The 14,332-nt window shown below is 40.4% G+C and overlaps 1 protein-coding gene across 7 annotated transcripts in view; it reads left to right on the top strand.

Moving 5' to 3' along the window:
* LOC139745875 (uncharacterized) overlaps positions 1-14,332 on the top strand; it is a 45,594-nt gene that overhangs the window by 6,059 nt on the left and 25,203 nt on the right. Inside the window, exons 1-3 of one of the 7 annotated variants that reach the window (XM_071656519.1) lie at positions 4,890-4,994; positions 8,694-8,870; positions 11,285-13,336. In XM_071656519.1, the coding sequence (XP_071512620.1) occupies positions 8,809-8,870; positions 11,285-13,187 (1,965 nt within the window). In that variant the 5' untranslated portion in view covers positions 4,890-4,994; positions 8,694-8,808 and the 3' untranslated portion in view covers positions 13,188-13,336. Of the gene's footprint in view, positions 1-4,889; positions 4,995-5,753; positions 5,894-8,693; positions 8,871-11,284; positions 13,337-14,332 lie in introns of those variants that run through there. The other 6 variants (XM_071656517.1, XM_071656520.1, XM_071656516.1 and 3 more) reach the window with 6 other exon arrangements.

Raw genomic sequence — 14,332 nt, 5'->3', positions numbered from 1 at the left:
AGTGAAAGGAATTCTAGATTACATTTCCCAATATGAAAGGAATTCTAGACTACATTTCCACATGTGTCAAGCGTAGTCCAGTTTTGCTCCGCTGATAATCTCGCTGAAGAACGATCACTCCCATTACCCGTACCAGACCACTGTACACGTGTACCCCTTGTGCAGCAGAGAGATGATACGTTTTCGTCCCTTACATCACATGCGAAGATCTAAAGGCAACATTGTTGTCTCCCAGCACTTGTTTAGACGCCGTTACCGAGCTCTGGAATCAGTGTCTAGCCTATCGCAGAGCTGTGTTGGCTCATTACCGCCCGCTTGGAGATCTAACATAAGAGAAGTCAACAGGAGCAAATACGTCTCAAGCTGCCACCTTACTACCATCAGCCAAGGTCTCAGTTGGTGCTGCTCCTCCTCCTCCTCCTCCTCCATCACGCCCGCTTGGGTTCAAACCACACTCGGTCCACACAACACGACGAGCGTCGTCCAGCAATACCCCCATCACTCTACCCACAGAACGACACGAGGCATGATGGCATTATTCGCTTGTTAGGTTCTGTGTTCTTCATGAATTTCATTGAGAAATTACGAATCATTTGCATCGATGCAGCTGAGGGGTCGATGAAAATGTTAATGTCACTTGTTTACAGATAAAGGGAATGCGAAGATAAGAAGTTAAGTGTTTGTTTACGGATTCGTCAATACTCGAGTGGGCTCTTTATAAAAAAAAGATCACATTCTTATCTTTGATCGTAAGAGACGTACTGAATAAGGAGAATGATATGAACTTTAGATAAACCAACCTTGGTGGATGAAGATTTTTCTTTCTTTTTTTTTTTGACGTTCGGAATGTAATTTGTGAATTCGTTTCTCAAGAATCGTTGCATGATTAACTGCTTTCTATATTGATTAAATACTCTGTATATCAACATCTTGAACTGACCGTACATTGTTCTGCTGTTAGTGGTTATATTTCAGCGGTTGGAACCTTTTGTTCGTCTGCGTTCTTCAACTTTTTCGAGTCAAGCATATGTACCTTATCGTGGTCCTCGAACCTACTCCCCCTTGATACACACCTCTACATTGCACCTCTCCTGCCAGCGAAAGAAGTTTCACGTCACCAAAGAGCAACTCAAAATATGGAGAAATTGAAATTTGTTATTGTCTGCTCCAAGCACTTTAGACCAGCATTGATAAATTGTCCCTACTGTCGGCTGAGATATCGACGGTAGAAGAAGGTCCATCCTGTCTAAGTCATACAAGGCCCAGCGTTTCCGTGATAGTGTGGAGATACGGTGAAGTGCCTGAGTAGTAGTAGTACATAGCCTGCATAGTGCTATTGTGTAAAGGAGAACAAAGGTAAATGTTCGAATGACAATATATATATATATATATATATATATATATATATATATATATATATATATATATATATATATATATATATATATATATATATAATACAAACCTCCAACAGCCAGGATCGAACCCGGGACCCCTGCATAGGAGGCGGGAGCACTACTAGGCTATGATCACCACTAGCAGTTGTGCTCCCTACTCCGTAGGGGTCTCGGATTCGATCCTGGCTGGTGTAGGTTAGTATGTAATATAGTAGTGCGTGTTCATATTCACTATTTACGTATATATATATATATATATATATATATATATATATATATATATATATATATATATATATATATTCATCATTGTACTTTGTCGCTGTCTCCCGCGTTAGCGAGGTAGCGCAAGGAAACAGACGAAAGAATGGCCCAACCCACCCACATATGCATGTATATACAAACACGTCCACACACGCACATATACACACCTATACATTTCAACGTATACATACATATACATACACAGACATATACATTTATACACATGTACATAATTCATATTTGCTGCCTTTATTCATTCTCGTCGCCACCTCGCCACACATGAAATAACCCCTTCCCCCCTGCATGCGCGCGAGGTAGCGCTTGGAAAAGACAACAAAGGCCACATTCGCTCACACTCAGTCTCTATCTGTCATGCATAATGCACAGAAACCACAGCTCCCTTTCCACATCCAGGCCCCACAAAACTTTCCATGGTTTACCCCAGACGCTTCACATGCCCTGGTTCAATCCATTGACAGCACGTCGACCCCGGTATACCACATCGTTCCAATTCAGTCTTTTCCTTGCACGCCTTTCACCCTCCTGCATGTTCCGGCCCCGATCGCTCAAAATCCTTTTCACTCCATCCTTCCACCTCCAATTTGGTCTCCCACCTCTCGTTCCCTCCACATTTGACACATATATCCTCTCTGTCAATCTGTCCATCTCATATATATATATATATATATATATATATATATATATATATATATATATATATATATATATATATATATATATATATATATCAAGTACCGTCTGATGTGATCATAATCGTAGATAGATATACTTGGGGACAGGGAAAAGAAGGCAGTATTATCGTTTCGAACACCCAGCGAATTTTAGGTTAGGTTCGAATTGTTTTTTGACGTCTTTTGAACAAGTCTGACCTTCAGTTCTATCTCACGTATTGCTACATTCTGTGACTTTTTGCCTCAAGCAGCCGATGCTCATTGTGTCATTACGACACTCACAGTCTAAGCCAATCAGTCTTATGCGTTGCTATTCACCACATGAATTGATAGCCGTAATGTGATTGTCTGCTTCTGTAAACATTAACAAAATGTGTGTGTGTTGAATCGTACCGGCTCTTCAGTATGCGTATCACACAGGCACCAAGATATGATCAAGATTTCCAGTTATTCGAATATTTCAGCAGTTTATGTGTGCGTAATTAAACTTGGCCAGGGTTCTATAATGTAGAAATGGTCTATTACAACCAAACTGCGTACGAAATATACAACAGTCGTTATGGTTCCAATCATTTTTCATGTTCACGAACCCTCAAGGTAAAAAATTTGATGGTTCTTCTCTTCCATATATCATCAACATTGTCTTCAGCATCACCTTACCTAACTGTGATTTCGACGAGGAATTGTTTGGATTGTAATTTGAGTCGTATTATTAAGGCCAATCTATCTCCAAGTGGTCAGTGGAAGATTGTTCCACGACCATACGGACACCATCACTGCTTATACGTGTATGTATTGATGATTGAATTCCTTATATATAGATATCTGGGAAAGATTACATTCCTTATATGTATCTGAGGAAGATCAGGTATAACACAGGACATTCGGGACTTAAGAAATGAGACGATTGGTACAATATTCCAGTGACAACAAAAAAAAGGCATATGATAACCCGATTTCGATTCGTCAAACGTTCATACAATAAACAAGAATATAAGTGAGTATCTTCAACTTGCAACTAAGAAATAAACTGTGTGTGTGTGTGTGTGTGTGTGTGTGTGTGTGTGTGTGTGTGTGTGTTTGATACTGTTTGCGTGTTATGGGGAGAGTTTCATTCGTTCACACTCAGTCTCTAACTGTCATGTATAATGCACAGAAACCACAGCTCCCTTTCCACATCCAGGCCCTACAAAACTTTCCATGGTTTGCCCCAGGCGCTTCACATGCCCTGGTTCAATCCATTGACAGCACGTCCAACCCGGTATACCACATCGTTCCAATTCACTCTATTCCTTGCACACCTTTCACCCTCCTGCATGTTCAGGTCCCGATCACTCAAAATCTTTTTCAATCCATCTTTCACCTCCACTTTGGTCTCCCACTTTTCCTCCTTCCCTCCACCTCTGACACATATATCCTCTTTGTCAATCTTTCCTCACTCATTCTCTCATTCTCTCCATGTGACCAAACCATTTCAAAACACTATTCAGCTCTCTCAACCACACTCTTTATATTACCACATATCTCTCTTACCCTTTCATTACTTACTCGATCAAACCACCTCACACCACATATTGTCCTCAAACATCTCATTTCCAGCATATCCACCCTCCTCCTCACAACTCTGTCTATAGCCCACGCCTCGCAACCATATAACATTGTTGGAACCACTATTCATTCAAACATACCCATTTTTGCTTTCCAAGATAACATTCTCGACTTCCACAAATTTTTCAACGCTCACAGAACTTTCGCCCACCTCCCCCACCCTATGATTCACTTCCGCTTCCATGGTTCCATCCGCTGCCAAATTCACTCCCAGGTATCTAAAACACTTAACTTCCTCCAGTTTTTCTCCATTCAAAATTACCTCTCAATTGACTTGTCCCTCAACCCTACTGTACGTAATAACCTTGCTCTTATTCACTTTTACTCTCAGCTTTCTTCTTTCACACACTATACCAATCCCAGTCACCTTCTTGTGTGGGGATGGCATGGTAGGTCTTCTTGTGTGGAGATGGCATGGTAGGTCTTCTTGTGTGGAGATGGCATGGTAGGTCTTCTTGTGTGGAGATGGCATGGTAGGTCTTCTTGTGTGGAGATGGCATGGTAGGTCTTCTTGTGTGGAGATGGTATGGTAGGTCTTCTTGTGTGGAGATGGTATGGTAGGTCTTTTTGTGTGGGGATGGTATGATAGGTCCAGTCAAGTGCAATCCTAGTGACAACTGGAGAATTGAGGGAGAGGGAGCTCAGGTCGACGGATTCGTATGCGGCCTGAGTGCGCCACTGACACACGTCCTGCCACATCGAAGGTACGATGAGTGTCTTGTGTGTTTGTGTGTGTGTGTGTGCAGAGCTCCGCCACATTGGCTTCGATAATGACCATGATGACATCAGTCAGATAAGTAGGCAAAATTAGATGATTGCCAAATCAAACACGTACCCATTACTATCTCAAATTATAACTTCCGATAATGGTCAGATAAAATCAGCGGTTTGATACCGAGCCTTTTGTTCTCTGTATCTGGGTCGAGGCTGGGTATGGGGGAGTACATGGCGCGGGGTTTTGTCCCGGCCGATGTAAACGGCGGTCGAGGTTTTCCTTGCTCCAGGCGAGCACAGCGCGGACCCTCTGCTACAGGTACGTTGTTGCTCGTGAAATAACCTCATTACATATGTGTGTTGAACGTAGTTTACTTATTATAAAAATGTAGACCTGAACAGTAATGAATTCCTCAAATGGAAAGACGTTCATTCGTACATGAAAATTCTTGAAATGTTTGGTATTTGCGTCATGAGTTGGAATTATTGTATATAATCGGATTTTTCTTGCAGCGGACAGGAACTTGCCTTCCATTTGTCCTCTCGTCACCCTATAGTTTTCCTCAGCTGGCACAAAGTTTCCGGAGAGGTTCGATATTTAAGAATTATTTTGCACAATATCACTTGGATTACTTTACATACCGCCTCCCTTTCTCTTCTTTTTTTTAGTTGATCTACTTTATCTTCACCAACTTCGACGTTCTGTATTCACAATTGTCGATCACTTAGACATTCCCTCTCCAATATCTATCTATACATCTAAATTTTCTTCACAATAGAGTTGCATCCTCAACTTTCACTTTCAACGTGGGAAAATTTCAATTATGTTCAAGCGGCCGATACTTCCCCCAAGGCCACACTGTATACAACGTTGTATATGATTCGGTTACTGTTCCCTTTATATGTTTCAAGTGCATGATGCATTCATTAAGTATACGCTTGGGTGGAAGACTTTATTGTAGTTAACCAAATTTTCCTAAATTTCATACGACATTATGACCCATGATTAGGTACGACTCATGTGCGTGGTCAAAGATCCGACTATCAACACCCATCTGTTATAACGGCGTTCTTTGCGGGGTAATCTTTGCTCTGGCGTTTGTACAAGTGAATCTTATCTTATTCTAATAACAGATAGAACCTGCTGATTCTCATTCACGAGCCTCGTCAAGTGTACCCAGACACCCAGCGGTGTTTGTGTAGTCTTCGTAAGGCGAGGTAGGTTGGTTGCAAAGTGGGTTACAGACCATCTCGCCAAGCTAAGTGTTACTTGTTTACCCCTGACGTTACAATAACTTTACATAGATACGGTTTATTAGATGTGTGTTTTTATTAGGTAATTACGAAATACGCAGACCGTTCAGTGGGGCTGCTTTGAGCGTCTTTAGCCTTTCATATCAATTTCCAGGCCAAGCAAAAATTGATAACATGTTTCTAAACATTATTGCTGGGGGCTGGCTAGACAATTACACTTCCTTTCATATATTTTCATTCTTTTAATGTGTTTCTTTTTCGTGTTAATTAGTATAAGAGTTACCTTGAACAGCAGAAAACGTTACGAAATCAAGAAAACGCTTGCTCCAAAACAAAACTGCGTACCATTTTGACACCGTTACGGTATATATATATATATATATATATATATATATATATATATATATATATATATATATATATATATATATATATATATACGCGACAAAGCAAAAAAAAAAAAAAAATATATATATATATATATATATATATATATATATATATATATATATATATATATATATATATATATATATATGGTGTGGGAGGCAAGTTGTTAGAAGCAGTGAAAAGTTTTTATCGAGGATGTAAGGCATGTGTACGTGTAGGAAGAGAGGAAAGTGATTGGTTCTCAGTGAATGTAGGTTTGCGGCAGGGGTGTGTGATGTCTCCATGGTTGTATAATTTGTTTATGGATTGGGTTGTTAGGAAGGTGAATGCAAGAGTTTTGGAAAGAGGGGCAAGTATGAAGTCTGTTGGGGATGAGAGAGCTTGGGAAGTGAGTCAGTTGTTGTTCGCTGATGATACATCGCTGGTGGCTGATTCATGTGAGAAACTGCAGAAGCTGGTGACTGAGTTTGGTAAAGTGTGTGAAAGAAGAAAGTTAAGAGTAAATGTGAATAAGAGCAAGGTAATTAGGTACAGTAGGGTTGAGGGTCAAGTCAATTGGGAGGTAAGTTTGAATGGAGAAAAACTGGAGGAAGTAAAGTGTTTTAGATATCTGGGAGTGGATCTGGCAGCGGATGGAACCATGGAAGCGGAAGTGGATCATAGGGTGGGGAAGGGGCGAAAATCCTGGGAGCCTTGGAAGAATGTGTGGAAGTCGAGAACATTATCTCGGAAAGCAAAAATGGGTATGTTTGAAGGAATAGTGGTTCCAACAATGTTGTATGGTTGCGAGGCGTGGGCTATGGATAGAGTTGTGCGCAGGAGGATGGATGTGCTGGAAATGAGATGTTTGAGGACAATGTGTGGTGTGAGGTGGTTTGATCGAGTAAGTAACGTAAGGGTAAGAGAGAGGTGTGGAATTAAAAGGGGCATGGTTGAGAGAGCAGAAGAGGGTGTTTTGAAATGGTTTGGGCACATGGAGAGAATGAATGAGGAAAGATTGACCAAGAGGATATATGTGTCGGAGGTGAAGGGAACGAGGAGAAGTGGGAGACCAAATTGGAGGTGGAAAGATGGAGTGAAAAAGATTTTGTGTGATCGGGGCCTGAACATGCAGGAGGGTGAAAGGAGGGCAAGGAATAGAGAGAATTGGATCGATGTGGTATACCGGGGTTGCGTGCTGTCAGTGGATTGAATCAGGGCATGTGAAGCGTCTGGGGTAAACCATGGAAAGCTGTGTAGGTATGTATACTTGCGTGTGTGGACGTATGTATATACATGTGTATGGGGGTGGGTTGGGCCATTTCTTTCGTCTGTTTCCTTGCGCTACCTCGCAAACGCGGGAGACAGCGACAAAGCAAAAAAGAAAAAAAAAAAAATATATATATATATATATATATATATATATATATATATATATATATATATATATATATATATATATATATATATATCCCTGGGGATAGGGGAGAAAGAATACTTCCCACGTATTCCCTGCGTGTCGTAGAAGGCGACTAAAAGGGAAGGGAGCGGGGGGCTGGAAATCCTCCCCTCTCTTTTTTTTTTTTTTTAATTTTCCAAAAGAGGGAACAGAGAAGGGGGCCAGGTGAGGATATTCCCTCTAAGGCCCAGTCCTCTGTTCATAACGCTACCTCGCCAATGCGGGAAATGGCGAATAGTACGAAAGAAAGAAATTATATATATATATATATATATATATATATATATATATATATATATATATATATATATATATATATATATATATATATATATGGAATTCGGTTGACCACTTGAATACGGAAGATAACACACCGAAGTCACTAAACAGATTTACAGACACTGTACACAGATGAGCCACGTGGGATATCCAGTGTCATTGCATACAAGGGTTAGTCACATCTAGAATCGTTATAAAGCCATCAAGGTTTTACAATAGATTCTTTCAGTATGTTTCATGTTAGCCTGACATTATGCAATAACTCGTAAAAAAAAAAGACAACTCCATAAGATAGGCGGTAGCTAAGATAACAGTAATCTGTGGAAAAGACCGATAAATAGAAAAACCGATAGTCTGTAAGGAGGTTAACTGCTGGCCATGAACTCCTTAGGAACACTGCTTAACTCTGTGTATCTGGAAGTTCGCTTGAGTTTAAATGTTTACATGCACAGTCGGCCATTTTGAAATTTGCGGTACTGCGGGATTTTCAAAATTGGTTCTTCCGCAACTGAACTTATTAGATTTACGTGACAGCCAAACTTCTACCATCTGTGCATGTCAGGAGCAACGGCTACATCTCATGAAAACTATTTATATGGAGTAATATCCTTATGTAAATAACATTGGAACGAGCTTACAATTCCAGAATACATTCAGTTCGCAGGACCGTCTGAAGGGACAATGCTGGTAGTGTCACTGGTGGTGTTGTGGATGTCCATGTGGGCCACGGGTTGGGCCTACTCTGCTCAAGACCCGACCCTCCTCCCCACGGATGTTCCCGAGTGCAGACGCAAGGGAACAACGCTCTTCTGTGACTACAAGAACTCGGCACAGGTAACTGTGAATACCCCCAAAGGATATTTCGGGCCTCATCAGAAGGCCCGATTTGTTGGGTAAAGTCATCTGAGTCATTTCTTATATTTTGTGGCTATGATAGCTTGATAATTTCAGGTACGTAACTAAAGCTTGTATAGAATCTTCATTACCTAAAGTTCACAAAGAGTTTAGCAGCAGTCCCCTACCCAAGTTATATAATTTAGTAATTCATTTTCTTAGTAAGACTTCTCCAAAGGAGTCTATATTTCATTTCTTTTGGAAGTAGACCAGCCTTGGACTGTAGGAGCGATACTCAAATAGAATTGATCCTTGAATATCTGTGAGTAGAAGTAATCAATATTTTGTGAAAATACAAAAATTGTCAGGTCTTTGCAGTTTCCCCGTTTCGGTATATTGTAGTGTTACTGATACAAGAAAAGGGGGGGGGGTTAATCACATGAGAGCTAGATTGATATATGTTATCATGGTATATAGTGAAAGTTTATTGCACTTTTTTCCAGTAAACTCAAAATATTTGTTTTTTAAGTTTTACTTTGATAATATTCCCATTTTGATAAGCGGTGAGAGGTATTCCAACTACCTCATTCCATAACCCTGTCAGAAAAACAAGGGGACAATTGTGAACATCGGTCAAGGCGAAAGTGATAACAGGTAGTAGTAATTAGGTGAAGAGATGAAGTGAGTACTTTGAAGGTGTTTAAAGATAGGCGGAATACACGTCGAGTGCCATTGTATAAAGGGGGCACAAATGAGTGAGGGCATTATTGAGGTATAAACTTGCTAAGTTATATGAAAAAGTGGTGAGAAAGGTTGGTGGCATGCACAGCATGAGACTGGGGAGGAGCAATGTGGTTTCAGAGGTCGTAGAGTGGGTGAGGTGTTTGTCCTCAAGAATGTGTGAAAAATAAGAGAAAGAAAAGGATTTTTAAGTGGCATTTATGGATCTGGAGAAAGCAAACGATAGGGTTGATGGAGACGCTTTATGAAAGGAAAGGTGTTACGAATATATGGCGTGTGAGGAAAGCTGTTGGAAGCAGTGATGAGATTTTATCAACAGAATAAGGTGTGTGCGAGTAGGCTGAGGGGGTGAATGGTTCTACGTGAGGGTGGGCATGAAAGAAGATTGTGTGATGTCACCAGGGCTGTTTAATTTATGCATGGATGGGTGGTGTGGGGGGGGGGGGGGTAAATGCAAGGGTCTGGGAGAGAGATGCAGGTTGCAGGAGGTGAGGGGTACTAGGAAGTGAGTCAGTTGTTGGTTGCTGATAGCAGTCCAGCAGGGGTGGCAGATTTGAATAAGAAACAGCGTTAGTTGGTGTCTGAGTGTGGGGGAGTGTGTGACAGGTGAAAGTTTTGAGTAAATGTGAATAAAAGCCAGGTTATTAGGTATATTGTGTAAAGAGACAAGTTAATGGGGTGCGAGTTTGAAGAGAAAACGTGGAAGTGGAGTGTATTAAATAATTGGGAGTGGATGTGGAAGCGAATGGAACTATAGAAGTGTATAAGAGTCATAGGGTAGGTGAAAAGGCGAAGGCTCTGGTAGCATGGAGGAAAGTGTGGAAAGAGAGCTCACTATATGGGAGGACGAAAATGGTATAATGTTTGAAGTTATAGTAGTCCCAACGTTGTATGGATGCAAGGTATGGGCTATAGATGAGTGTGTGTATATTAGAAGGTGAATATGTTGAAAATGAATATGTTTGAGGAATGTGTGATTTGAGAAGGGTTGATGCGTACGTAAAGAGGGAATGAAACTATAGAAGCGGAGGCAAGTCATAGAGTGGATGAGGAGGCAAAGGTTCTGGGTAAATTGAAGAATGTGTGGATAGAGAAATTGCTATCTGGGAGGGCGAAAAATGGTAGTGCTTGAAGGTATAGTATTCCCAATTTTGTATGGATGCATGGCCAGGGCTATTGATGAGAATGCATGTTAGAGGGCGAATGTGTTATTCATGAAATGTTTGAGGACAATATGTGGTGTGAGGAGAGTTGATTTGAGTAACTAAAGACAGGGTATGAGAGATGTGTTGTGATAAAAGTATGGTTGAAAGTGTTGAAGAGGATGTGCTAAAATTGTCAAGACATATAGGGAAAATGAATGAGGAAAGGTTAACAAAGAGGATATACAAAAGTGGAAGAGACAAGAAGAAAGGATGACCAGACTGGGGATGGAGTGAAGCAGATTGTGAGTGCTTGGGGTTGAATATGCTGGAGGGTGAAAGGCATGCACAGGGTAGAATGAATTGGAGCAATATGATATACAGGGGGCGATGTGCATGTAAAGCAGCTAGGAGAAGCCACAGAAATTTCTATGGGACCTGGTTGTTAATACAGGGATGTGATTTCACTGAATTATGCATAACAGCTAGAGTATGTGAACAGTATTCTTTTCTATGTTAATGTAGTAAAAGTTTTCAGCAGATGATATACCTAGAAGACAACTTAGACGAAACCCTGCAGGTGGTGGTTTCCAATGGGCATCGGTTAGAGCTCAGTGATTCAGCATGTTTTAACGTGACAGTCAAAAATGTGACCAAAGTGATGATGGTGCTGGGCCACGGTTATCCATGTGATGCTGTCCTTCGGATTTCCACTACCAACTCCTCCTTAGATAGATTACCCAATCATGTGAGCCAAGTCTATCTAGAAGATACCCACATCGACCATTTAGTTACTAATGCAAAACTCTCTGAACTCATTGTCATTAACTCATCCATCAATGCCCTGAACATCTCCAGATCACCTCCAGATGGGATCAATGCTACTTTTCTCTTCACTAGTATAGATACCCTTCAGGAACTGCACATCATCAATGGGTCAAACCTTGTGTTGCAGCAAACACACATAGATGATGTACCTACAAGAAGTTTAGTGATACAGGAAGCTACTGTGTTGCTGAAAGAGTCCTCAACAAACACAGCTTCTGCAGATAGCGTTGTTATGGGTCCAGGAGCTACAATAGCATTTAAGAACTACACTGGCAATCTGGGGGTGAAAACTACGACCAATCTCTGCCCCATCTCTGCCTCCGGACACCTGATGTGGGTGATGCCCGTTCATGAATCACCTGCTGTGCTGCCCACTATTTGTGAGCCCAGTGTTAGTTACTTTAGTGCATATGTAACCTGCTTAGTTTTTTTGATAGTCGAGTTTATTTTCATTACACTTGGCATATCATACCTTTCACTGAGAGAGAAGCCTACAACTGACTCTCACTGTTCAAAAAATAATTCAAATGAGGTTCAGGATGCCAAAATAATTGAGTCTAAAGTAACTGATGATAATGTTAATTGGGGAAGTCAAAATACCATTGAAGAACCATTGTTACAAAAGCTAATGATGGATGATTCCCAACAGTACCTACAGAGGATTGGTGAACTAACAGAAGAAATTTGCAAAGCAATGCAAAATCAGAAATCTCTGTTGATGGATGAACTGAAAGATTTTGATAAGAAATGCAAAGCTGAACTAGATAAAATTCAAGACAGAAAGGACAAAACACTTCAATTAGAGGAAACCTTGATCAACAATGAGTTTCAAGAACTTGAAGACAGATACAAAAAAGAAGAAAGTAAAGCTAAAAGAAATTGGGATGCATCAACTTGTGTGTTGAAGCAAATGAAGGACATAAAAGAAATGAAGGAAAAGATTTATGTTGCTAAAATTGATGATGAGATAAAGCAGGTAGAACACAAAACTAAAATAGAAGTTAATAATAAAGAGATTCTGAGGCGACTTTGTCATATTGGTGAAACTTTATTGGTGAAGTGGACAGTCTCCAGTGTCCATGCTCATAAAACTCACCCTAATCTAACAACTACTGAAGATTTATTCAGGCATATAGCAAACCTACTAATAAAGGAATTCAGCACTAAAATCCATGAAACTGAGGCTAGAGATGAACTTCAAAAATATATAAACAATGAAAACATAAAAAAAATAAAGCAAGCATATGATAAAAGGCTCAAGACCTTGACCACAAGTCATAAGACAGAGCAGGCTGATCTGATTAACAAATGGCAATCTGAAAAATCATCAGATAATGTAAGAGAAAAAATCAAAGAATTTTATGACGCCAAAACACAACTTCTAACCATATCCCAAAAACTCGATATGAAGGTATTGCTATATGAATACTCGGAAAACAAACCAAAACTTGACTATCTCAATAAAGTCAATTATCTGCAAAAAAAGGACATCAGTGATGTGGAGAGTATCTTGTCACTGTCTGCCCATGTTCTAAAGTTCTACTTTAAACTAATGAAGGAAGTAGTACAGAGTCCTAATGAGACTTCAACAGAAAGTGATGCATGATGCAGCCAGGAAAATCTGAGAGAGAGTCCATGAAATCTGCCTCCCAAATTGGACATTTGCCTACTAAGGGAACAGTAGATCAGATCACAGACAACTACAAGGATGATGGTGGTGCTCTCAGTGATATATATTTTAAAGCAAAGTGATTAAAAGAATCCCTCCAAGATCATGTCATCAGATCAGGTGCTCAAGACATTAAATAATTGTTTAATGTCTTGAGATAAGCATGTCAAGATAAATTTGACATGTAAAGTCAAAATAAAGAATATATATATATATATATATATATATATATATATATTTTTTTTTTTTTTTTTTTTTTTTTTTTTTTTTTTGCGGTTTCCCGCGTTTGCGAGGTAGCACAAGGAAACAGACGAAAGAAATGGCCCAACCCACCCTCATACACATGTATATACATACGTCCACACACGCAAATATACATACCTTACACAGCTTTCCATGGTTTACCCCAGACGCTTCACATGCCTTGATTCAATCCACTGACAGCACGTCAACCCCGGTATACCACATCGCTCCAATTCACTCTATTCCTTGCCCTCCTTTCACCCTCCTGCATGTTCAGGCCCCGATCACACAAAATCTTTTTCACTCCATCTTTCCACCTCCAATTTGGTCTCCCACTTCTCCTCGTTCCCTCCACCTCTGACACATATATCCTCTTGGTCAATCTTTCCTCACTCATTCTCTCCATGTGCCCAAACCATTTCAAAACACCCTCTTCTGCTCTCTCAACCACGCTCTTTTTATTTCCACACATCTCTCTTACCCTTACGTTATTTACTCGATCAAACCACCTCACACCACACATTGTCCTCAAACATCTCATTTCCAGCACATCCATCCTCCTGCGCACAACTCTATCCATAGCCCACGCCTCGCAACCATACAACATTGTTGGAACCACTATTCCTTCAAACATACCCATTTTTGCTTTCCGAGATAGTGTTCTCGACTTCCACACATTCTTCAAGGCTCCCAGGATTTTCGCCCCCTCCCCCACCCTATGATCCACTTCCGCTTCCATGGTTCCATCCGCTGCCAGATCCACTCCTAGATATCTAAAACACTTTACTTCCTCCAGTTTTTCTCCATTCAAACTTACCTCCCAATTGACTTGACCCTCA

The sequence above is a fragment of the Panulirus ornatus genome, chromosome 63 (genome assembly GCF_036320965.1).
Source record: "Panulirus ornatus isolate Po-2019 chromosome 63, ASM3632096v1, whole genome shotgun sequence".
Lineage (NCBI taxonomy): Eukaryota > Metazoa > Arthropoda > Malacostraca > Decapoda > Palinuridae > Panulirus > Panulirus ornatus.
This window is presented reverse-complemented; position numbering and strand designations above follow the sequence as displayed.